Here is a 24,118-nt window from a genome sequence, read left to right on the forward strand (position 1 = left end):
TTAAACGTTGTACTTAGGTTACAGACTTACAAAGGGGTGAAAAGCAAAAAAATAAACTGTTCTACACCTTATTTGTATGAGCCAATTAATTGTAGTGTGTAATTTTTGTTATTTATGCGAGATGCACACTTCAAATATTGTTTGAAGTTTAAAATTGTATTTATTTTATTGAAGTATTGTTAAGATTTTTGTTTAACATAATTGTATTGATTAAAAGCTCCATACAGATGTGTGGTAAGTGGAATTCTTACCACACAAAGTAATTCTTTTTTTTTGGTGCAACAAACTATTTGTCTACATCGTGACACTCTGTGGAATAAAATATTTAGATTATGCAACTATATGGATTTTGTGTGGATTACACCTTGATTGGATGATTGATTGTAAGCTAGGACTTCACACTGAGGCGTCACTCTGCACCTACATTATGTATTAACCCTGTGTCCTTAGGATATCCCATTAGAGCCTGGTTACAATCTTTAGTGTTGTCACCCTTTCCTACGATTCCTTTTAAATTCCAGCCCCTACCTACAGTGGTTTGAAAGTGTTTGCCCTCTTCCTGATTTTTTTTTTTTGCATGTTTGTCACACTTAAATGTTTCACATCATCAAACAAATTGAAATATTAGTCAATGACAACACAACTGAACACAAAATGCAGTTTTTAAATGAATCGTTTTATTATTAAGGGAGGGCCCTGTGTGAAAAAGTGATTTTCCCCTAAACCTTATTTTTAGATGTCTTATATTTTTTTCTGCTTCTTTAGTTTGTTCAATGATAAATTTCCTGTATAATGTATTCTTCTTCTTACGGGCATTTTTTTAGTCCTTTTGTCATCCATGGCTGATTATTTTTCTTTTGCTTCTTGGACATTTCTCACCAGGGACAGTTCTCATCATAAAGCTCCATATAAGTGGTCGCTCATGTCGTTGATTAGCAGGTCACTAGTTGTGTTTTTATCAAAGTCACTGGTGAATTTATTATCAATAAGGGTGGTACAATGGTCTGTTATTCTGCTTGGTCTGGTGATTTTACAATATAGACTCAAACTATACATTGTATCTATGATGGTTTTCAGTTGCTCAATGATTTTGTCTTTCTCCACTCTCAGACTTTAAACTTCATCCGTCAAGTCCTGGGCCTTCTGCATTATGGATCCCATGTTTTGTTCCATGTAATCCAGCCTCTGTACCTTCTCCTCTATGTGATCCAGCCTCTGTAGTTTCAGTCAATCAATCTCCTACGTGCCGTGTCTCCTGTACAGTACAGAATGCGTTCGGCCTGCCAAATTGACATAAATGTTTGATCGCTAGCAGTGTGACTCTGAAGTGCTGCATGTTTGCAAGTTTTCTCCCAATACAAAACCCACAATGTCAATAAAACATTCTGCGCCGACAAAGGCACCTGCGTTCACGCCCAAAAGACAGAGGAAGATGCTAACCATCACACAGAAAGTTGGACTTCTGGACATGCTGAAGGAAGGTAGAAGTTACGCGGCTGTAGGGCGCCATTACGGAATAAATGAATCTTCGGTTCCTTAAACAAAGGAGGAGGAAAATAATATAAGGACAACAGCCGAGCGCTGCCAGGATGAAGAGGCACCAACTGTGAAGTATACGGAAGTCACTATTAATAATTTCTTATGTGTTAATATATATATATACTTGTATATATGAAATATATACAGTATATATTATGGCTATAGCCTGTACGTCATAGGGATCATTCACATCCGGATGGTGGCGGTAGTGCATTAACAAAGTCTGCATCCGCCGTTAAACGACAAGGAAGAAGAAGAAGAAGAATACGCTCACGGCTAACCAGGAGGCTAACCAGGAAGCTAACTTGAGAAAAGGGAAACCGCGGTGACGATAACAGGTAAGGCTACGTTGCATTGTTACATATGTGCGTATTACTTCATACAATAATGTGCTCCTCTGCATTTCTAAGTAAAAGTTACAATTCCGTTTTATACGGGCGTTTTTGAAGGTCTGGTTCCTATGTTTACATCAGGTAAGGGTAGCGTGTGGAGTAAGCCTTTCGGACCATTGCATTTTGAAAATATTTCACTTTTTTTGCCTCTCATCTTCTGTCTCCAATGATTATGTTTTAGGCAGAAACCTAAACTCACCGGACACAACTGTTTAACCACATCAAAATGTAAAAATACTACCTTTACGGTGTGCTACAGAGCAGCCCGCAAGTAATGTTTGGTTAAGTTTGATCGATACTTCATTTTTCCTGAGAAAAATTCTGGATCTACAAGTAAAAAGCATGGATACATTTTTGGCATCGTCAATAAATAAAAAAAACTACTATAATAAGTTGTCCATACATCTAATGCTAACATTGTCGTTTAGTTGTGCAGATGTCTAATGCTGCTGATTTTGGTCATTACTGTCTCTCTAAAATGCTGTGTGTTCATGTATTTCACAGGCTAGTTTTTAAACAATGGTCCAGTCAAAATGGGGCAGACCATGTGTATTTGCTCCCGTGGCTCCATCACCATTGATAGCAAAAGATACTACTTCTTGCAGAAACTAGATGAAGGGTAAGAACGCAAATGCACATCCAACTTTTACAATACGTCTGTGGATAGACTGTATATTACCAACAGACTCTTAGTCTTTCAAACTTGGCCTGCTATGGGAAATAGATCATTCATGCATGAACATTTTAATTTCAGTTTATGGTTGCTGAATGCTGAATTAATCCTACATTTTCTCTCTCTCTCTCTCCAGTGGTTTCAGCTATGTGGACCTGGTTGAGGGGGTAAAGGATGGGCGCTTCTATGCCCTGAAGAGGATTCTGTGTCATGATCGAGAAGGCCGCCAGGAGGCCCAGACTGAAGTGGAGATGCATCAGATGTTTAATCACCCCAATATATTGAGCCTGGTGGCACATACATTTGTTGAACGCAATGGAAAAAGTGAGGCCTGGTTACTTCTGCCTTACATAACAGTAAGTTGGAGTTTTAGGACAACAATAACGATGATTGAGACCCTGCAATAGTCATATTTTCTGTGTGTGCAAAAACAGAAAGGCAGTCTGTGGTCAGTCCTGGAGAAGCTTCGGGAAAAGGGAAGCTCAATGCCTGAAAAACAGATTTTAAAAATCTTTCGGGGGATCTGTTTAGGACTCAAGGCCATTCATGACCAAGGTTATGCACACAGGTAAGAACTTGTCATTCACATCTGTAGTACTCAAGACTGTAGTTCTTTAGTCCCAAGAACACTTAATGAATATGAATATGAATAGTTTAGTATAGTATTATAATACTATACTGTATAGTATAGTATTATAATACAATACTACACGATAATAACACTATACTATAATACACTATACAGTCATCCCTCGTTTATCGCAGTTAATTGGTTTCAGACCCGACCTCGATAAGGGCATTTCTGCGAAGTAGGATTCAATATTAATAAACTGAATATTTTCATAGTTAGACCATAGAAAACCCGTTTATGACTTTCTAAATATGTTTTTTTTCCATTATTAGAGCACTGTAGACATGAAATAACACCAAAATAATTTACTGACTAAACTTAAGTGTTTCAGACGGAGTGGGGAAGAAAGACAATGTAAGAATCCCAAAACTTACCACTTCCACACGTTATGAGTAGAGAACCTTTTTTCCCCACTCGATCATGTCGGACATGCCATGACTGACTCCATGCAGTGTTAAGGTAATGTAATCTAATGTCATGTCTCATTAATGTAACATTACTGACGCCTAGTGACAAGAATATTACATATGACTTGTCTTTCAATATTGTTTGACTTATAATAGGCCATAGTCAACAACAAAACAGCAATCATTTATTATTTTTTGAAAAAAACGCGATAGTGAGGGAGCAATGTTCTAACCACGATGTAGCGAGGGATGACTATACTATACTATACTATATTGTACTGTACTGTACTGTAGTGTACTATACTATAATACTAGGATAACACCTTGCTGGTTGATGTGTTTGATCAGAGATCTTAAACCTACAAATGTGCTTCTGAATGAAGATGACAGTCCCGTCCTGATGGACTTGGGCTCTATGAATAGAGCCCGAATTGAGGTAGGAATCTATTCAGACACCAAAGTGCCCTTAATTTCCCAAAAGTCAGTCATTTTTAGTATGTGATACAGAAGGCAGCAGCATGACCCACCTTCACAGACTGGTTAGATTAAGTTGCTCATTTGCTTAATAATGGTTATCAGGGCAATTGAAAGTGTTTGTTTTAAAAGTCATTTGACAGTCACTGGTAGCTCACATTTAGTGGAAAACGTGAGTTGTGAGAGACATTCACAATAGATTACGTTGTTTTAGAAAGTGGTCAAATTTCTGAATTATAGGTTCGAGGCTCCAGAGAAGCAATGACCTTACAGGACTGGGCTGCCCAGAGATGCACCATTTCTTACCGTGCCCCTGAGCTCTTCAATGTCGAGAGCTACTGTGTTATTGATGAGCGCACAGACATCTGGGTAAAACTTACCTTACTTCTACCGCTGAATATTCTTTTGTTAACATTAACGTTGCTGTTTAAAAAAAAAAAAAAATTAAGTTGTTTCTTGTTTTGTTTCTTTCTGTACTCATTCACTTAGTCACTCGGCTGTGTGCTATACTGCATGATGGTGCTAGAGGGCCCCTATGACCTCGTGTTTCAGAGAGGGGACAGTGTTGCCCTGGCAGTCCAGAACCCTGTGGTCATCCCACAGCCATGCAGGTGAATTTTCCATACGAGTAATCGTCAAACATAATAATTTGATTACAGAATATAATAGATAGAAATTCTTTCACCGTTGCCCTGGAAGTCTGAACTGTGACATCAGAGAGGTAATTGGGCATAGCCATTTTTCAGTACCTATACATTTTATCATTTAAAACGTGTGTAATAAGTGTGTGTGGCATATTGAGGGCTTAAATCTAGATTGTGCTTTTAGCTTCCATCACAAGTGAACACATGGGAAAGGGAAGCCTTCTACAGCGGAATCTAATCTAATAATCATAACTTTTATTGTAAATGTTGATCTGCAATCGGAGGACAACATCAACGTCAAGCATGCAGGAGGGGTAGGAGCGAGCCGTGAGTTACAAATATACATTTTTGTGGGCTTATGTATCAATCACTTGCAGATTTTCGCCATTCGCTGGTAAGGCTGGAACATAACCCTGTGAAAAGCAGGGATGTACTTGACTCATATGAATAGTCGTGGGTAAATTGATAATAATGAAACATAGCTCGGATGTACTGTATGGTTTACGTAGTTTTTGTTGTCTATTTTGTACATAATGTGGCTTCATTGTATCGTGTAACATGATGGGCCTTCATTTGTGTCCCAGTTACTCAGAGGGAGTGCAATTGCTGCTGAGCTCCATAATGGCGTCAAATCCTCAAGAAAGACCGAACATCAGCTGGGTTCTTGACCAGGTACAGGACCTGCAGAGTTGCAGCCCAAACACCGAAACCAACATGGTCTGAGCAGGACCTTTGCACACATGGAGGAATACCTCATGTTTTAAGCTTAGAAATCCAAATATTTTATTTATTGACTTGTGTAAAAGGCACAGACATTACATTTAGTCTGGGAATGTTGATGGCATTAAATAGAATATCCATTTCCTGATTTTGCTTTAAATAACATTTCTGTGTTTTGGAAAATATTCTATATGTGCCTTCTTTTTACATTAGCTAATTATACGCCGTCAACTTGATGTAGAGAGACGTTTTTCAGGAAGTGCCAGAATTTGTGTGCAACCACTCGGTAGCCCAGCAATCATCAACGTTTGCTTTCTTTTTGCTCAAATTTTGCTTGTTCAGGCAACGCAAAATCAATGTGGCAAGCGTATTTGCTAAGGTTTGTTACGTATGTGAAGGAGTCTAACTCTCTAGAAAGGGATAAGCATTTCCTAGTAGGACCAATTATTCTTTTAAGAAGACATTATTGATAGAATTTTAGTTTCTATAACTAGAAAATTGGTAGCCTTGTTGATATTATATAGATATTGTTTGTTAATGCTCCTGTAGCTATACACCGATGAGATGACATTCTCTACCCAAAGAAATTTGATAGGGAATGTTACCTTTTAATTATGTAGTTATTATATTTGAACATCTTCATTTTGGTGTATAAGGTTTCTTTGCACACATGTTCTTCAATATTAATGGAATCCATCCCTCTCAGTTAGGTCCACACCTGCGTAAATCCTCTTGCTGCAATACCGCTTTTAAACAAACGGCGGCGCTGCATCATCACAGTAGACCCAAGTTTCCTGGCGGTAGACTTGATTGTTTGAACAACTGTCTGCTTCACCTTGTTCAAAATGGGAAAATACGTGGTGGTGGTGGTGGTGGTTTTTTTTTTTTGGGGGGGGGGGGGGGGGTGTTGTTCTAGTTTAATTGGTCTATACTGTTATATATTTAAGCAGTTAGTAAATACATTTTTAATCTTTTTGGTTATTTCTTGACACATTTTAACTGCACATTGAACTTGTTCCTACCACTTCAGTTTAACTTTATCAAAATTAGAAACGTTTTAGGGGATACTTTTAATCCCATCTCAGTAATAAAATGAATACTAGTATGAGTAATAATATGAATGTTTGCAGTCAGAAACCTTTGTTCTCTCATGGCTCACCCTCAATGGATCTCTGTCTCCTTAGACTTGAATGGTGCTTCTTTAAAACCCATGGTCACATAATACTGTGGATACTTTTGTTGGGATGAACACCTTATTTTCACCATAATGTAGTGGCACACTGGCCCTTAGGTGAATGAAAATAGTTCCTATTCTGCAGTAAGTTATTTACGTGGTAATTTACTCACTGTTTCACGAGATGTTTTAAACCTAATGTTGTATATTTATATAACGCTAACTATATGAACTTTGGATGTTATTTATGGCCAATAATGCTAAACTTTTTTTTTTTCTCATGTCACTTAATTTGAAATTGTGGAAAGGTTTTGCTGTTTACTCATTGCACAGAAAATAAACTTCATCCTGTAGAATGTTCTTTCAAATGTTTTCAATCATGACAAGTGTTTAATACATGTTCTTATACTTCATTGGTCATTATAATAGCCTACTGGATTATTACTAATAAAGTTTGAATCACAACTACAACTTAAAATATTTTTTAAAATGCTTGCAAAGTCTAAGATCCAATACAAGAGTAAAAAATATTGTACAGTCATGAATATTATTATTATTATTATTATATTTATTATTGTAGTGGTGTGGAACTGCACAGTATCCCGAGGGGTGTTTCTAATATTTCGCTCCTTTTTATGTAGGAAAATAACCAAAGGACTTGCACACCTCTCAGTTCTACACCAGATTCAAACTTGTAACCAAACCATAACGAACCCCGTGACTTTATCCCCTTGTTTCTCTGGAAAGATCAGCAGCACTAACCAGCGATATGACAGTTGTCCACATAACATATGTACAATGAATTCACTGCAAAATAATACATGTTTTACAAATGAATAATTGTCAGTGTAAGATCAATCCAGTTGTGTCATATTGCTTCAGTCTTAAATGAATAGTGTCCTATGCATTTATTACTCTTCTCTTATTACATTTGTTTTCATGTGCACCCCCCCCAACAAATATGAAACTGGTCCCCCAGCAGGATTTATGATGACCCCACCCCCACATCCACCAGATCAGTCAGGTTTCACACTTCAACTGGTGCCCCAACCCCAATTACATCCCAAGGCACAAACACACAGAAAAGACTGGCCATGAAGAACAACCATGAAGTGTTTTTTACAGTGCACATCTTTATTTACAAACATGACTGCAATTTCTAACACTAGAAATGATCATATCACAGTTGATATCTTCCTCAGGTGCCCCCATGAACCCTAGACTTTCTTGAAACCGCACATTTATACTCATTTTTAACTACCTGTGGGAAGCTGAAATGATGCAATACAATACAACTGCATGGTCAAGTCAGTCGGTCAAGTTGTAACTGAAGCCCTCAAACTCACTTTAGCTCTCAAACCATAAACTATCCACAGGCTTTATTGATTTGCCATGAATCAATTAGTGAGATATTTAATTAGCAAAGCATTATGGGTCAGGTTCCAACTGCTCCCGCCCAGCAGTGTGTAGGTCTCTTTAAATCATGACACATGATGACACTGATGCCCTGAAAGTTTTCAAAGTACTTTAACTCCACAAATAATTTTTGCGAGACCTCTTTAGAGTTTCAGCCTATTTATTTAATGTTTTATTTGCAAAGACTCAGAACTTGCGCTGTCACTCAAGTCCAAATTACCCTTGGCTGAAGCTGAGAGAGGGAGAAATATAGCCATTACGTCGACACCACTGAGTGGATGATTTACAATGTTTTTTTTTTTCATGCAGACGCTTTCTTCTCGCTCATTAATTCATGGGTGTGTTTGGGTTAAAATGCATAATGAGTTCATTAAGGGGGATTGGCGTAATCAGGAAAGGTATTGCCTTAATTACTGGCTCGCAGCCAGACCGATCCATTCTCCATGAGCTCTGCAGCCCACCCTGTCCACACTGAGCTCACTAATTTAATTAAGTGTACAAAATGCTACACCCCAACGTCACCCTTGGGGGCAATTATAGCAGTAGAGATTGAAAGATCTCCACCGGGGGTATTTTACTTACTGGCAGGAGATTGCCTGTGTCAGTTAGCTGATTGCATTGATTATATTGATTTGTAACAGCTTTTCAGGTAATTTCATCTACAAAGGTGAGAGCAACATGTTGGCTGAGATACTTTTTATTTATTTATCCTTTCTTTATTTAGACCCAGGACTCTTTTGCCAATTGATTAGATGGAATGGAGCTCAACAGTAAGTCCTGTAAAGTGGTAGTTGGGGTGGATGGATCGATAGTTCTTTATTTGCCGATAAGGTTGGAAGACGTTTGAGGTTGGCACCACACGTCTTTCACCTCAAGAGTCACTCTGTGATTGCGCAGAAAAAGCAAGAATGTCATGTTCTGCCTATGTAGGCAGAGGTCCTTCGTTCACATGCAAGCAACTGGCTGAATTCACAACTTCAATCACATGTTTTCAATACTTTTACTGAACCTTAAATTGAATTCATATTCCTTTCAAAATTGGAAGTTGTAGTATCAATGTAGGTTGCATGGGTTTACTGTACTCTGGTTTCGTCTCGCAGTCAAAAAACGTGCACGTTAGATGAGTTACAGACTGCAAATTATCGATAGGTGTGAATGGTTGTCTGTCTGTCTGTGCCCTGTGATTGACAGACGACCAGTCCAGGGTGTACCCCGTCTCTTCTGAAGTCGTCAGGGATAGGCCCCAGCTCACCCATAACCCTGAAGTGGTACAGAATGAATGAATAAACACTGATTCATAAGTACTTTTGTCAGTTGTGTGTGACTGCCTACCTGAGGGGGTAATTTGAAAGTGAGTCCTAACCCCTTGTTTGCAATTTTGTCCGCATTTGGACATTTTTAGGGTGCATTCACACCGGAACAATCATACCCTACTTGGGCCCCATTTCACACTTTTGGCTAGTGTGAATGCACTGATCCATGCTCAAGTTCAGCACACTTCCTCTACTTTGGTACAGTTGGGGAATAGGTGGGCCAAGGCACAGCACGATTGCTTGCACGTGCACCTGTATCGCTCCTTGCAGGTTTTTTATAATTACCGACACATTTCATAATAGGAACAAATAAGAAACATCCATCCGTCCATTTTCTATGACGCTTATCCTCATTAGGGTCGCGGGGGTATGCTGGAGCCTATCCCTGCTGACTTCGGGCAACAGGCGGGGTACACCCTGGACTGGTCGCCAGCCAATCGCAGGGCACATATAGACAAACAACCATTCACACTCACATTCATACCTATGGACAATTTAGAGTCACCAATTAACCTAACATGCATGTTTTTGGAATGTGGGAGGAAACCGGAGTACCCGGAGAAAACACACGCACGCACGGGGAGAACATGCAAACTCCACACAGAAATGCACAACGGAGATTCTAACCCAGGTCTTCCCCATCTCCTGGCGGTGACCGTGTGACCAACATGCTAACCACTAGTCCACCGTGCGGTCAAATAAGAAACAGTCCTTTGAAAAAGTGGAGGTTAGCCAGAGAGATGGATTGTGTTATTGTTCACGTTGAAACATTGAAAAACACGTTAGAAAACAGAGCATGTGCACGCTTGTTAAGTAGAGCTGTCACGATGCACTCAGCTCACGAGACGATATTTTAACATTACTTTTAAGAAAACTACAATGACAAAATATCGGGCTGGACAAACAGACTTTTTTTTTTATTTAACTGAGTCACAAAACAACATTCTGAAATGTTTTATAACTTTTCATGCATGACCTAAATATGATGCTTTTAACAGCTGAACTTTTTTTTCCACAAATTGAAACAAAAACAAAAAATTATAAGTGATTGCAGTTTTAGTTGCTACTATTAATCATTTATGTTAACATGTAGTTACGTAAAGGATGCTTATGGATATAGTATGGAAACAGATGCTACTATCATGTTTTGATGGGAGCCTGATGCAGCGACTGTGTTTTGAGTTGACAAATCTTAAGTAAGTTTAATCAAGTGTAAAATTACTACAGCTTCTGCTTGGAAATTAACACCGTCACGGTCACCGTCATTTAGAAATAAATAAATAAAACAGCCACACTTCTCACTTGCTGGTGCAAACAAGTGACGTGAGGAAAACCCAAGGCCAGCTTGGATTGAAAGGTTTATAACTTTAGGCAATGTGTGTTTCCAATCCTGCTTCACGCACTGCCACTTCCGTATTCCGTGTATTATCATTCACAGTAGCGATGCCATAGCTCACAGCCTGATAAGCTTCTGGCTGCCCTGTGCCCGTGAGACACCTTTTCTCTTAAATGACAAATATCTTTACGTTTTAATCTCGAAGTGTTCACATACTTTTTTCCTCCCCGAAGATAAATTCTTGGCAAATTGCCAAAAAAATACCCAGAAAAACAGAATGATATGGACATGAGCTGAGGGATGTAAGCAGGATTGTAAGTTTCTCCAGAAACCTCCAGAAATTAGCTATACATTAACTTGATGCAGTGCAGCCAACAAAGAACCCATTTTGTTGAGGGTAAAGTCGTACATATATTAATTTAGTTTCACAGTTTGTCGCTATGGCATCATTGGAACCGTCCACCTGGTATTATCATAACGTTGCCACCTGTCATCCTCCACAAACCAGGAAGCAGCCTGCTAACTAACAAAAACTGACGAACTCTAATATGCATTGCTTTTTACATTTATTACAGTTTTTTTATCCACACAGGTCCACACACGCTGTCAAACTAGAGCTGGCCTACTGCGCAGTGCTACTGTATAATTTTGTTGTCAAGGTTGTTGACTGGAGAGAACATGCATGGAAAGTGCTCTGCTGACGATACTAGAAATGTGATTGTAACAGGAAATGTAAGTATTTTGGTGCTTTCCTGACTACAGTTCATGAGCATAAGATCAGGACAAGATCAGGACTGCTGATAGCTACTAGCAAGTCAAGCTAACCGGCTAACTGCTGAGGTTCAAAGAGGTAGCCTAGCAACAATGCCGAAAACAAAGAGTAATGATACTGGCCCTGGAAATACGGATTCAAAATCAGAAATAGGGTCAGTGTGGTTGTCGGATGAAAAGCAGGACAACGCCTCAAATGAAAAAACAGTTTCAGAACGCGAAAATATCCTCAGAAGAAAGGATTTTATATTATTACAAGCCTTGCGGGAGGAGATGAATGAGATACGAGACCGTACTGTAGCAAAAACAGTGCGAGGAATTAGTTTTCTCAATACAAAAATTCAAAGTTTAAGTTTGCAGAACATCAACCTCAGCTATATGATCTTGACGCTCCATGGTGATGTCATAGACATTACTAACAAAGGATACCAACGCACTAAGAGAAGAAATCGAGGAGTTGCCAAATGAAAATGTGGCCTTGCACACTGCTCTTAAGGAAGTTAAAAACCCCATGGAAGAAAATAGAGCATTATGCAATGATATCAAGGTTCTGCAGGACAATATAAAGGCATTATCAGAAGAATGCTGCCTTGCATGCTGCTTTTAGGGAAGTTAAAAACCCCATGGAAGAAAACAGAGCTTGATGCAATGATATCGATGTTCTACAGGATGATACCAAGGCTCTATTGGTGCCTTGCGCACCACTCTTGAGGAAGAGAAGGAAGCAAAGGAAAAAATCGCTGAGCGGGATCAAAATGTGCGAATGAATGAAGTGATCATCACAGGTCTCCGAATTACACCCAGGCCAAAAGACAGGAGAAGCAGAGGGAATGGGTGGGATGTCCCTTCAACAAAGCAACAGATAGCCAACTTCCTAAAATCAAAGGAGGTGGAAGTAGATATCAACACCATCGACACTTGTATCCCCGCTATATGGCAGAAACAACACCACACCTGTCATCATCATTAAGTTCCCCAACAGGGAATTCAAAACTGCACAGCTGAAACAGGGAAAGAAGCTGAAAGGTACAAACGTATACATGAATGAGCAGCTGACAAAACGCAACGCTGACATCGCCAAGTAAGCACGAGACTTGAGGGAGCAGAGAAAGCTACAAAGCACTTGGAGCACCAACAGCTAAATTTACATCATTAAATGGAGGACCATCAGAAGCAAGAGTGCTCGTTGTCAAAGATACCGACGACCTGGATACATATTAAAGATCATATCACCGTGACTACGAGGACTAGAAGGTTTACATTCAATAACATTTGACTTTTGATATCATCGTTGCAAAGGCCTGCTCAACAAAGCACTGGAATTAGGAACCCATGTATCTACAGTACATTCAATGACATTCACAGTACAACACTAGACAGCATGAAGTGTATCCGGACATCAGAAAAATAAAAAAAAAAACAGGGATGATAGTAGTAATAGTAATAATAATGAGAATAATTTAGAATACAGGAAGTGAACAGTACAAAATGTATTAACATTTGATGTGATACGAAGCAGGGGTAGGATTAAATAAACCCCGCTTTTTCCTACTCCTTTTCGAACATGTGGAATTGTGAATTGTGGCATGAAACATTCAATGTAAACTGTATGCCTGTTGGAAGAAAACCAAACCACACCAAACCATGGTTGTGAGTCTTTCCTGTTGCGTAGGTGCTTCTGAAACAAAAGCAATTAAAAGGGAAGTGTGGTCGCAGATTGTTATTTTACTACAGGCCTATAACCTTTGCTGAGCGTCGCAGAGGCAAAAGGAGGCTAATAGTTTGATGAGCAGTTCATCAGCACTGATTAAGAGCATCAGATGACAAGCTAATCCCGTGGTGGAGCCGTCATTAATGGTGTCCAAAGAAGAGTAAATTAGATGATTAAACATGTCCCCACCCAGCCGGTGCCAGGCAGGCATTGGAGGGAGGTCCTTCATGAGTGATGGATGAGGAGGTGTGTTTATGGAGCTCGCCAGTGAAGTTGTCTCTGAATGAGTGAAGTGTCTTCATCAATTTGGACCATTACCATGTCAAAAAGGGAGGATGGTGCTTGAGGGAGGGGAACACGTTGGGGGAGGAGAGCGGAGAAAAGGCCATCTGCATATGACAAGCGTTTTCACCCTCACACACACATTTGTAGCTCCACGGCCCCGCCCCCACTCCAAACAGCAGGCTGGTTTACCGTAAGGCTGTTTAATTTTCCTGAAATAGGGCTGTGACAGCTGTGTCATACTGATGAGAAGAGTGGCGGCCTGTCACATCTCATCTATCTCAGCTCGGATTCAGCTAAGGCTCCTCCCCCTGTCTTCACCTCACCGCATCTTGAGGTGTCAGACATTTTCTTCAAATAAACAGCACTCCCGGTCTGTAAAAATGATGAGTATCTATAAGGGGAGGGCCATGTATTGACTGTGGAGAAGGACAAAAGTAATAAGTGGGAGCTGTTTTTTATTTAACCTGCATTGATTATTATGGGTCTCTTCATCATGTGACCGAGCTCAATTATGCCAATTGGATAGCACAGTGACACTGATGCTGTGGGGCCAATAAAATGCAAAACATAAATGCATGGATTTAATCGTATGCATGTGTTTGAGCCACATGGAGTGGAATTAGTGGAAAATAAGTTTCTGGTTGTATGCCTGTATGTATGTGTCCCTGGTGTCACGTAAAGCCATTAGAGTGGTACTTTTTGTTATTAATCCCGTTCCCAGGGGTCCGTCAAAGTCGGAATTGTACGAAAAACTGAAGTTTTTCCCAAAAGAAATCATGTAAATCCAATTCATTTGTTCCAGACACCCAAAAATATTAACAGAAACACATTTTATAGATAATAATTCTAGTTTTGCATGCAGAAAACAATGTGAAATACATATAGATAAAACAACATTGACAAACGAACATTTACATCACTTTCACCTGGGAAAGACGGCGATGAGCGGAGAGGGAGAGCGTCACACCAGATGCTGGTGTTGTCATCATCGTTCAAGTAATTATCGGATTTCTAGATTCTGTATTATCCCAAAATGGACTTTCATATAGCATACTACAGTATATGAAAGTAAATTTTGGGACAGAGTCGATGTTTTAAAGTGTATTGCTGGAGGAAAACCTACCTGTTTTAAAAAGTGGTGGAACTACTAAAAAGGCCAGTATGAGGCCTGAACCAATCAATGTCGGGTTGAAACATAACAAGAAGGTTTATTTAACATCCAAACTGATTGATTGTGTTGAAATTTGAAGAAAATAGATTTCTGTATCGTTAAACCAATGATCCAATGATGCTTGTTGACAATTCAACTGTGCCTCTTATTACCCTAACATATTTACAATTTTAAATATTTGAAGTGTGTGGGAAGAACATCCAAAATAAATCATTTTAATGGTTTAATCAAACATCATTTAATAACTAAGCTGGTGTCATACAGTAGACGGATCTTCTTTGTCCAAAAATGTGATCATTGCTTGTGCTTGCAAGCCCACATGGAAGGTGCTGTGTAATCCTCACAAACAGTGGATATAACACTTGTGACTGGACCTCAGTCTTGAGCTGTATTAATGACCCAAATTGCTTTGATGATGTCAGCAAGATAAATTACCCCACTCCTAACCCGCTTTTGAACCCGGAGTGGCACAGAAAAATAAACTGCACACCTTCATACAACTGCAAACACATATCCACAACAATGCCACTTAATTCACTTGACGTTATTACTTAGAGGAAGGAAACATTTGATTTGAGTCAGCATAAAGACCGCAAGGCAATGAGTGAAAACAGGCTGGAAATTGAACACCTCAAACAAAACATAAAAACCATCATTATGTACTGATTATTTAAACAGTCCTGGGAAAGCAAACACTTTTATAGCGTTATGAACTCAAAATAATCAATGTGAGTAGGCTATTAAAGAATTAACGTCCATCTTCCTGTCACAGAACGTTGAAATAGTTTTTTTTTGCGCCGTTGTTTGTGTTTTAGTCAAAGTCCAAAAGTGGTGTCGAGAGTTTTGTACTAGTTAGTGGTTGCGTAACCTGAGGATCTATCCACATACTGTGTGTGTGGGCAAATGAGACTGTTTAAAGCACTTTTTAGAATATTTTGATTCTCTCTTTGATATATAAAAATGGAATAATCTGGCTCTGCTCTAATTAGAATTCGGAAAGTTTGCGTACAAAGTAGTGCACTGTAATTAGGAAAAAACTCATGCTTTTGAAGTTGCCTGAAAAAATGCTTAGTTAAAAAAAATCCTAACCACTTTGAAAAGAGTGCATAATATAGTGTATGTTGTGGAACCCTTAATTAAAATTGCAGTCCACTGCACAGATTATTACTAAAATGTAATCCTATTTTTTAAATTAAGTTTTTGACATAGTAAATATAAGGACAGACACAATGAGCAGGATTATACTAAAAATACAATAACAAAATTCCACCATTTGTAGAGATGTTGGCACATGGACCAGGGAAAATTTCATTCAAATATGGTAAGGATCTCAATAAAGGGGCTAGTAGAGGAATTTATTATTACATTGGCTACGTTTACATGCAGTCAAATAAACCTAACATAACCGGAATATTAGCAATAACCCGGTTGCGCACGGCCATGTAAACACCAATAACCCTTTTGAAAAACCGGAATATGAGCATATTCCGGTTTTTAAAAAGCAGAATATTACCCTTGGTTACTCCTTTTCTAACCCGAAAATCGGGTCATGTATATCGGGATATCCCGTTCTGCGCATGTTCTATTCAAAAGGAATCTTGTGTGTTTGGCAGGATCTACTTGTAAACATGACGACACACCAAACCCCACACTTTTGGAGCGAGGGGGAAACAAACCACCTCGTTAGTGTGGTGAAAGACAGGAAGATTGTGTCGTTTATTGACGGTAGACAGTACCGCAATAGCGAAATCCATCAGAAGGTGAGCAAGCAGTTACGCGAAGCAGGGTTTGTACGAACGCATCTTCAAAAGTGTCCGGGGGGCTCTGGGGATATAGCATGGATATGCTCCGGCTCCATTTCCTATTTCTTCACATTCTCGCCTTCCATTAATGAAGAATCCAGTGCCAAACCGCAGTGTCTTATATACTCTGAAACTATAGAGCCCAGTATGAAAAATCATTTACAGCACAGCAACGTGCAAATGAATCATCACTAAGGACGGTATGGATATTGGAGTAAATCAAAACATCTTTCGCTGACGGGAGAGTTGTGGAGTGCTTCTGCTGCAGAGATCTTACTCAAAGGTAAACAAGAACAGGAATTGTGTGACAAATTCAGGCAAATTCCAATGTAACAAAGTAACAAAAGTAACAAGAAAATGTGCAACTTTAAGAGAATACACTAGGTCCCCAACTTACAAACATAATTGGTTCCAGACGACCGTTCGCAAGTCGATTTGTTCGTAAGTCCAACAAAAGGTAATATTACCAATGATATAGGTACTACATGTACGTGTATACATGTACAGTATATGTGTATGTATGTAAATATGAGTTTGGATGCAGTAGTAATATTAAACGAGGATAATTAATGAAAAAAACAATAATAAAAATGATATAATAATACGTAATGATAAATGTTATTTTCCTTTGAAGAGGAGTCGCCAAGCATATGTTGTTGTGGAGGAGGAGATATTGAAAAAAAGGACAAGCCGTCGTCGTTAGACTCTTCTAAAAGAGGTAGTGTTCTGTGGGTGGTGTAGAATTAAGCAGGCCTATTAACTCTTCATAAACTTTAATCACACGCTCTGTCCAGGTTGCATCGTACAACTACAATTTAGCTTTCCATGTCTCCTTTACACTCTCTCCCCACCTTCTTCCTCTACCTGTTGGTCCCATTAGCAGTGTAACAGTGCCCTCTACTGGTCAAGCATGTAGCAGTATAAATACGGAGTTACTGAAACACATGAAAAAATAGACCAGTCAGCTTGCGTTCGTATCTCCGAATGTTCGCAAGTCGGATGTTCGTAAGTTGGGGACCCAGTGTACACTGTTACAGCCTGTCTTTTAAAGAGACACTTATTCAGTTGTGATATTATTTTTTCAGAGAAACCCACTTAAAAATAAGCTTCTCGGTTTGGTTTGGTATTAGTTTATTTGAACATGAAGGTTACAATGGAATACATCTCATGAATCATTCTTTCACAGTTCCACATGTCCAAAAGGAGTAGGAAGAAGCAAAGCTTATTTAATCCTACCCCCCACATCTATTACAACACTTGTTATTCACTTCCTGCATTCCATGTCTTGTTTTCTGTGATAATCAGGATACTAATACATAATGGATGACAGTAAGACCAAAAAAAAAAATTTGAATATACAAGTTAAATATGAATAAAGAGTTTTTTCCTTTTTTCTTTTTTCTTTTCCCTTCCCACTTTTTTCTCTTTTCTTTTTCTCCTCCTGTCATTCCTGTTAGTGTTTCCAACCATGAAATAGTGAGGGTAGTCTGCTTTCTTAATGTTGTTCTTTCAAATACTATTTAAAATGCCCCAAGTTGCTGTCATGTTATTTTTGTTCTTATCAAGTACTTGACTAAAATAATCCCTCTTACATGCTCTCAAGATAGTTGTCATCTTATTTTTGGATTCTTGTGTTCATTCATTGTTTGTGCAGTCAAACGTTTTATTATTTATGTGAAATTTGGTCCTGTTTTCTTTTAAATGCGATGGAGGTGCCAAATAAGTGTGTTGTAGGGTGATGTGTTTCATTACATTTGATATTCGTATGAGCTCGTCTGTTTGATGAAATTTAAGGCAAAATAAGGTTCGGACCTTCACTGTGGAAAAAAATTGCATAAACGGACCTTACTCAGTTTTAATTTTTGATTTATATTGTTAATTAGGTATACTTTAATTGCCTAATTTGACTTTCACGTTCTGTTTTAAAGCAGCCACTTGTGGCTCTAGTTCATCCTGGAAGTTTACTTGAAATTGATGTCATATTTGTTGTACATGTTTACTTTTGTCTATATTAAAAACAAATTAAATTAAACTCTCAACCAACCTTCCAGTCCCTTCAGCAAGACAAACGCGGCATAACACTTCCTTTATCCGGTACGTCCGGCCAGCAAAATAAAAGCACGGCAGTAAAACATACACAGCTACACCACACATTCAGTTCACACTTTTCACTCAGAAAACTGGCGTGCTACTTTAGCTCTCTTAAAGGGATAGTTTGGATTTTTTTTACATGAAACTGTATGACATCCCCATCAGCAGTCTAGTGCATCATCAGCGACTTATCCCCCCAGTTGGTCCCATGAGCCCGGTTCTGGTGGGAGATCCGTGATGAGGAACGTAGTTTCGCTTAGTGGCTGAGGCCATTTAAGTAAAAAGTTTGGCTTCTCAAAACAATTCAAAACAATTGTTTTTCTCCCGCAGTATCCCTGCGCACTGTCGCCTCTCCATTCTTGTGTATGTGATGAAGACACTCGCATCTTCTTCTGCGACGGAGCGCCGCGGCCATCTTTGTAACGTGGGTGTTCCACAGCGGAAGAAGATGTCTTCGACTCCGCTGCACCAGTATATCTATGCTAACCTGCAAAACAGCGACATGCAATGTGCTGTTAATGATTTGATTGACTGCGTAAGTAAATACGTGCACACAGGATCTTACTATGGCGGGACAGCGTTCGTCGTTGTGTTGTTACCGCCTGTCACTCACGGAGTTGTATTACAAAATGGTACAGAATAAAATGTTATGTCTATTTTCTTTATAGTTCAGGTTGGAATGTATTTTGTGTGCTGAGAACGAGAGCGCAGTGCGCGGTTGCGCATGCGCACAGTTTAGAGGGAACACTGGTAACAGGACCAAGTTTACAAACCCATCAACGCATTCAGACCCCAGAGAGCCCTCGGAGATAATACCCGTCCAAATGTGAGATGTAAAAGGAAGAAACCTGCTTCTCTGTACATACAGTATGTGTCATTGCGTTTCGGAGAGATGAGAGCGAACAGCGAGGGTGGGAAGGTCGGCGTCTTTCTTGCCCGAGGAATGGGCCTCTGTTTGGGTGTAGGCAAGGCTGGGTTGGTGCAGGGGGGATTTAATTAGAGCAAGTGCCTACATCCCCCTCTGGTCACCTGCAGAGCATTACTACTTGCTGCCAGGGGTTAACTGGCCTGATAAATGGGATCACTGACACTTTTGCATACATACACGTCTATATTGTAGCGGTGTAGCAAGGAGCTGAGGACTGAGATGTGACATTGAAAGCGCTCGTACAAGGAAACTTACAGGGACAAGTTTAGCAAGACATTAAGGATTTTTTTTTTTTTCATTTTGATCATGTCAGTACGTTGCACTCACTGGACATTTCATTAGGTACCACTACACGAATGCTCATTTGAGGAAATAAAAATATCAGCTGTTTTGACTGACATTAGTATTGGTTTAACCACACTGTATGTTTTTGTATTATGGTTGTAGGCTTCAGCATGCTTGTGAGTGCCATCACGTCATGATTACAGCGTATTGTTTGTAGTCCTGTTTCATGCACGTTGCTGTTACCAGTAATAATTGGTGGGAGGAAGGTATTCATTCTACAATAGGTCCACAGCCATTGACTTTGTGGATTATTTCAAGTCCACACATTTTTACTCTGTTTAGGTATCGATGAGGAAACATCTTGCCTCAAGGGGCTGGAGGATGACAGTAAACAGTGACAATGTTTGATTTGACACTTCCTTTTTTCTGAATTGTTGTGTGGGCACAGTCTGTTCCAGTAAAGTGCATATAGTTTACCTTGATGATTTTCATGTAAGCTGGAATGAAACATTGATGTCTCGCGTTAATTGTAGTGGATGTATGCACATTAAGAATATCCATTATGCGGCCAATTTGAGTAGCATTCATAAGGTCGCATCATGCAAGTTTATCTCAATGAAGAAAATGTCGCTGCGTATGTTAACATAAATCCTGAGCTTAATCAAAGCGAAGGCCCCGTCCATTAATAACGCTGCGTAGTTGGCCTGATGACAGAACACATTGCATCTAATGGAACAATTTATTTCCATAATGCTGCTTTGTCAATCAGGGCTGCTGTGGCACAGGGAGGGGGGGAAACTCAGCATACAAAATGGGAGGACAGCAAAGGACTTAACTGCAAATTGAATGAGTTTTTAGAATATTGGCATTAACATTGATTTAATTTTGATATTGAAATTGTAGAAGCAGTCATAATATATACACATACGATGTCAAGTGTGAGTGTTCGCATCGCCAAAGCCAGTCTAGCTTTAAATCCGTTCCATTGGCATATGGATGCATACACACACTGTACCACTGGACAAATGAGCCAAACAAAGATGCCAAACCAGTTACCATGCATGCTAAACCCTACAAACTGCATTGTTGTCGTCACATTGCATCTTCAAATAAACATTTTATGATCATTTTAGTGTAAGGCAAAGTTCTGAAAACTACATGCAACTCTAACTTTAGCACTAATGCTAACAGTGGCACAACATGAATCTCAAAAGGTAATCCATCATCACCATGGTAATGAAAGATACAATGCTTTAGACGTACTGTACATTCTATTTCTTATGCCTTTCATTTTACCCTTTTATTTGGTTACTTACACTTAAATAGAAAGTTTATTGAAGTAGCCATTAAAGAAATGGCTATAAATACAATTAAAATATTAAGTATTTTGAAATATAAGTTACTAAACTAACATAATAATTTTCTGGAGTTGCGAGTAAGAGAGCCCAAAAGGATTACACTATTATACTGTCTTATACTGTTGTACTGGTGTATCATTAGTATTTTTAGACATATTTATTTTCACGTTTTGGACTACAGTCGTCCCTCGCCACGTGACGGTTCGAAATTCACGGCTTCACTCTATGACAGTTTGTTCAAACATATATGTTAACTAATAAATCATGCTGTTTCGTGGTGTTATTTTATGTCTAGAGGGCTCTAATAATGTTAGAAGTGTATTTAGAAGATGGTAAACAGGTTTTCTGTGCTCTAACTACGAAAATATCCCACTTATAAAGAAGGCATCCTACTTTACAGAAATTCACTTATCACGGTCGGGTCTGGAAGCAATTAACCGCGATAAACAAGGGATTACTGTATTTGGTACTATACTGTTGGGGAAAAAAGTAATTTTATTGATATTTATTTTCATGTTTTGTGCTATACTGTATTATAATGTTGAAAAAAACCTGAATTTTACAAATAGCTATTGTTGCGTTTTGCACCACACTGTTGAAAAAATAATTACATTTCTATACATATTTATTTTCATGTTTTGAGTTGAATGAGAAGTCAATCATATTTATGTCAGGCGAGCAAAAGAAAATACATTCATCACATTCTAGGTGATAAATCATACAAAAAATGACATATAATGTCATTTTTTGGGGTTATATGTGGCAGGCAGACAAATAGGGATCTTAAAGACCTTAAAATGTTGGATGTTTATCAGGAGGAGGGGCAGTTTATTCAAACCAATTAGCACGCTGACACAGAGGGATGGCTTCCCTGACCTTGCTTACCCTTGTAGCCGTAAATAGAGCAAATATAATGAACAAAGAGTGGGAACAAGATGGGGGGAATGAGGCCGAGAAGGCTGTAATGCATCAATTGCAAGTGCAGTCACTGTTACCTAATAACTAACTTTTTTTCTCCTCAAAGTTTATGTTACTAGTATAACACGTGCAGATGAGACATTCTTAAAAGACCGACTCCTTTTTTGGGGTATGTGGACTCATGTTACATCTGGTTACTCCGAGTCATAAAATGCAAATACCTTTCACAGATTTGTGCAGCTAATATTCTGTGTTTATCGTGTCAGTAAAATTTGCTAAAGAGATGCGTCTTTCCTCACTCTTCCTGGTGTGACTTCAAGGACATCCGAGTCGTGTCGCAGAGGGAGCCGGGCCGGCCGCACTTTGTCACACCCCTGGCGACGTTTTGATCAATTGAGAGGCATTAAAATACACCACAGTGTTGTGATTTACATCTGCCACAATGTCCTAAATTTACAAATCTAAACAGGGCTCCATCAATCTATTGACAATGTCAAGTGACAAATCCATTCCTACACATTTTTGGAATATTGACTCCTTCCAAATAGAAATTACGAGATGGCAGGTGGCACTTGTGCGAACATAAAAACAGATTAATTTGCTTAAAAGATTTGCCTTTGACGTAACTGAATTTCTTTCCTCATCTGCATGGGCCTTCACGCACGTGGTATAAAACTACCAACTCAAAGCATAACTCGTGCAATTAGATGCAATACTCTTTTCTAATTGAAAGTTAAACCTTCGGAAAGTTTACACTTTCATTATTGCCCTTTTTTTTTTTTGCTCCATCTTGTAATAATTACACTTGGTTAGTGCAAATGCATTTTGCTAAATAAATTCATGGGGCATTAAAGGTTTGTTTGGATTTTTTGTTGTATGACATCCCCATCAGCATTGTAGTGCATTAACAGCGACTTAAAATGCCCACTGTCGCCTGTCGAGCGGCACGGCCATCTTGTTTACGTATGTGTTCCACAGCGGAAGAAGATGCGAATGTCTTCGTCACATACACGTGAACGCACAGGCGACAGTGTGCAGGGATACGGCGGGAGACCAATATAACACCAAGTATTTTGTGAGGTCTGATTTTTTTGACAAGTCATTTTTGTTTTGCAAATGTATTCATTTTTTGAACGCATATTATCTTGAGAAGCCAAACTCTTTACTTAATTGTCCCCAGCAACTAAGCGGAACTACGTTCTTCATCACAGAAATCTGACCAGAACTGGACTTAGGAGACCAAGTCGGGGGGGGGGGGGTAAGTCGCTTAATGGACTCCAATGCTGATGGGGATGTCATACAACTTCATGTCAAAAAGTCCAAACTATCCCTTTAAGCGGACATTGCGTCTTCAACAGTGACTAAGTACTGTTTTCTGAACTGTAGAAATAGATTCAGGTACAACCAATGTACCCACCCGCGCGACCCTTGTGAGGATAAGCGGCACAGAGAATAGATGGCTGGATGGATGGCTGTTGGAGTATGTGCAAACGGAAGAACGAGAGGTGAAACGGGGTGAGATTTTTCCAATGAGAAAGCGCTGTTGTCTAAAACATGCTTCAAAGCCAAGTCGCAAGCCAGTTTTCTGAGTGAAAAGTGTGGACCGAATGTAACTGTGCATGTTGTACTGCCTCGCTTTTATTTTGATGGCCGGACGTACCGGATACTGGAAGTGTTACGCCAAGTTTGTGTTGCTGAAGGGACCGAAAGGTTGGTTGGGAGTTAATCTGTTACAGGAAGTGTTACAGGAAGTAAATATTCAGGATAAAATAGTGCCCCAACATGCTGCTTTAAAACAAAAAGCGAAAGTCAAATAAGGAAATTAAAGTATACCTTATTAACAATATAAATGGTAAACAAGAAAATAAATTGAAAATAAAATGATAAACTAGAGGTTTCCTACAAAATTCAAATGGTTAATTGTATGAGACCATGGCTTATTTTGTCTGCGGTATAGAATAAAGAAAGCTACATTAAACATGACGGAATGTAAGTTCTCAGTTCTCAGGTTTTGGACCGATGCGATACTACAGTGTGCACATGTGATGCCGCTCACAGAGGTCCAAGGAATGCTCAGGT

General features: G+C 39.2%; 1 protein-coding gene across 1 annotated transcript; it reads left to right on the forward strand.

The window, feature by feature from the left end:
* Positions 1 to 1,648: 1,648 nt before the first annotated feature.
* stk16 (serine/threonine kinase 16) lies at positions 1,649 to 6,350 on the forward strand. The gene is made up of 8 exons (XM_054770884.1): positions 1,649 to 1,877; positions 2,436 to 2,550; positions 2,741 to 2,960; positions 3,039 to 3,172; positions 3,991 to 4,078; positions 4,357 to 4,485; positions 4,606 to 4,727; positions 5,345 to 6,350. The coding sequence occupies exons 2-8, from the start codon at positions 2,465 to 2,467 to the stop codon at positions 5,481 to 5,483; spliced, it is 918 nt and encodes a 305-aa protein (XP_054626859.1). The 5' UTR covers positions 1,649 to 1,877; positions 2,436 to 2,464; the 3' UTR covers positions 5,484 to 6,350.
* Positions 6,351 to 24,118: the final 17,768 nt, after the last annotated feature.

This window comes from Dunckerocampus dactyliophorus, chromosome 3 (genome assembly GCF_027744805.1).
Source record: "Dunckerocampus dactyliophorus isolate RoL2022-P2 chromosome 3, RoL_Ddac_1.1, whole genome shotgun sequence".
In the NCBI taxonomy this organism is placed as follows: Eukaryota; Metazoa; Chordata; class Actinopteri; order Syngnathiformes; family Syngnathidae; genus Dunckerocampus; species Dunckerocampus dactyliophorus.

What these genes read in the sequence shown, in the direction of transcription:
- stk16 (XM_054770884.1), top strand. Translation starts at nt 2,465, where the DNA reads ATGGGGCAGACCATGTGTATTTGCTCCCGTGGCTCCATCACCATTGAT. An exon ending in TACTTCTGCCTTACATAACA is followed by an intron (nt 2,961 to 3,038) that starts GTAAGTTGGAGT and finishes GTGCAAAAACAG; the next exon opens with AAAGGCAGTCTGTGGTCAGT. An exon ending in ATGAGCGCACAGACATCTGG is followed by an intron (nt 4,486 to 4,605) that starts GTAAAACTTACC and finishes TCATTCACTTAG; the next exon opens with TCACTCGGCTGTGTGCTATA.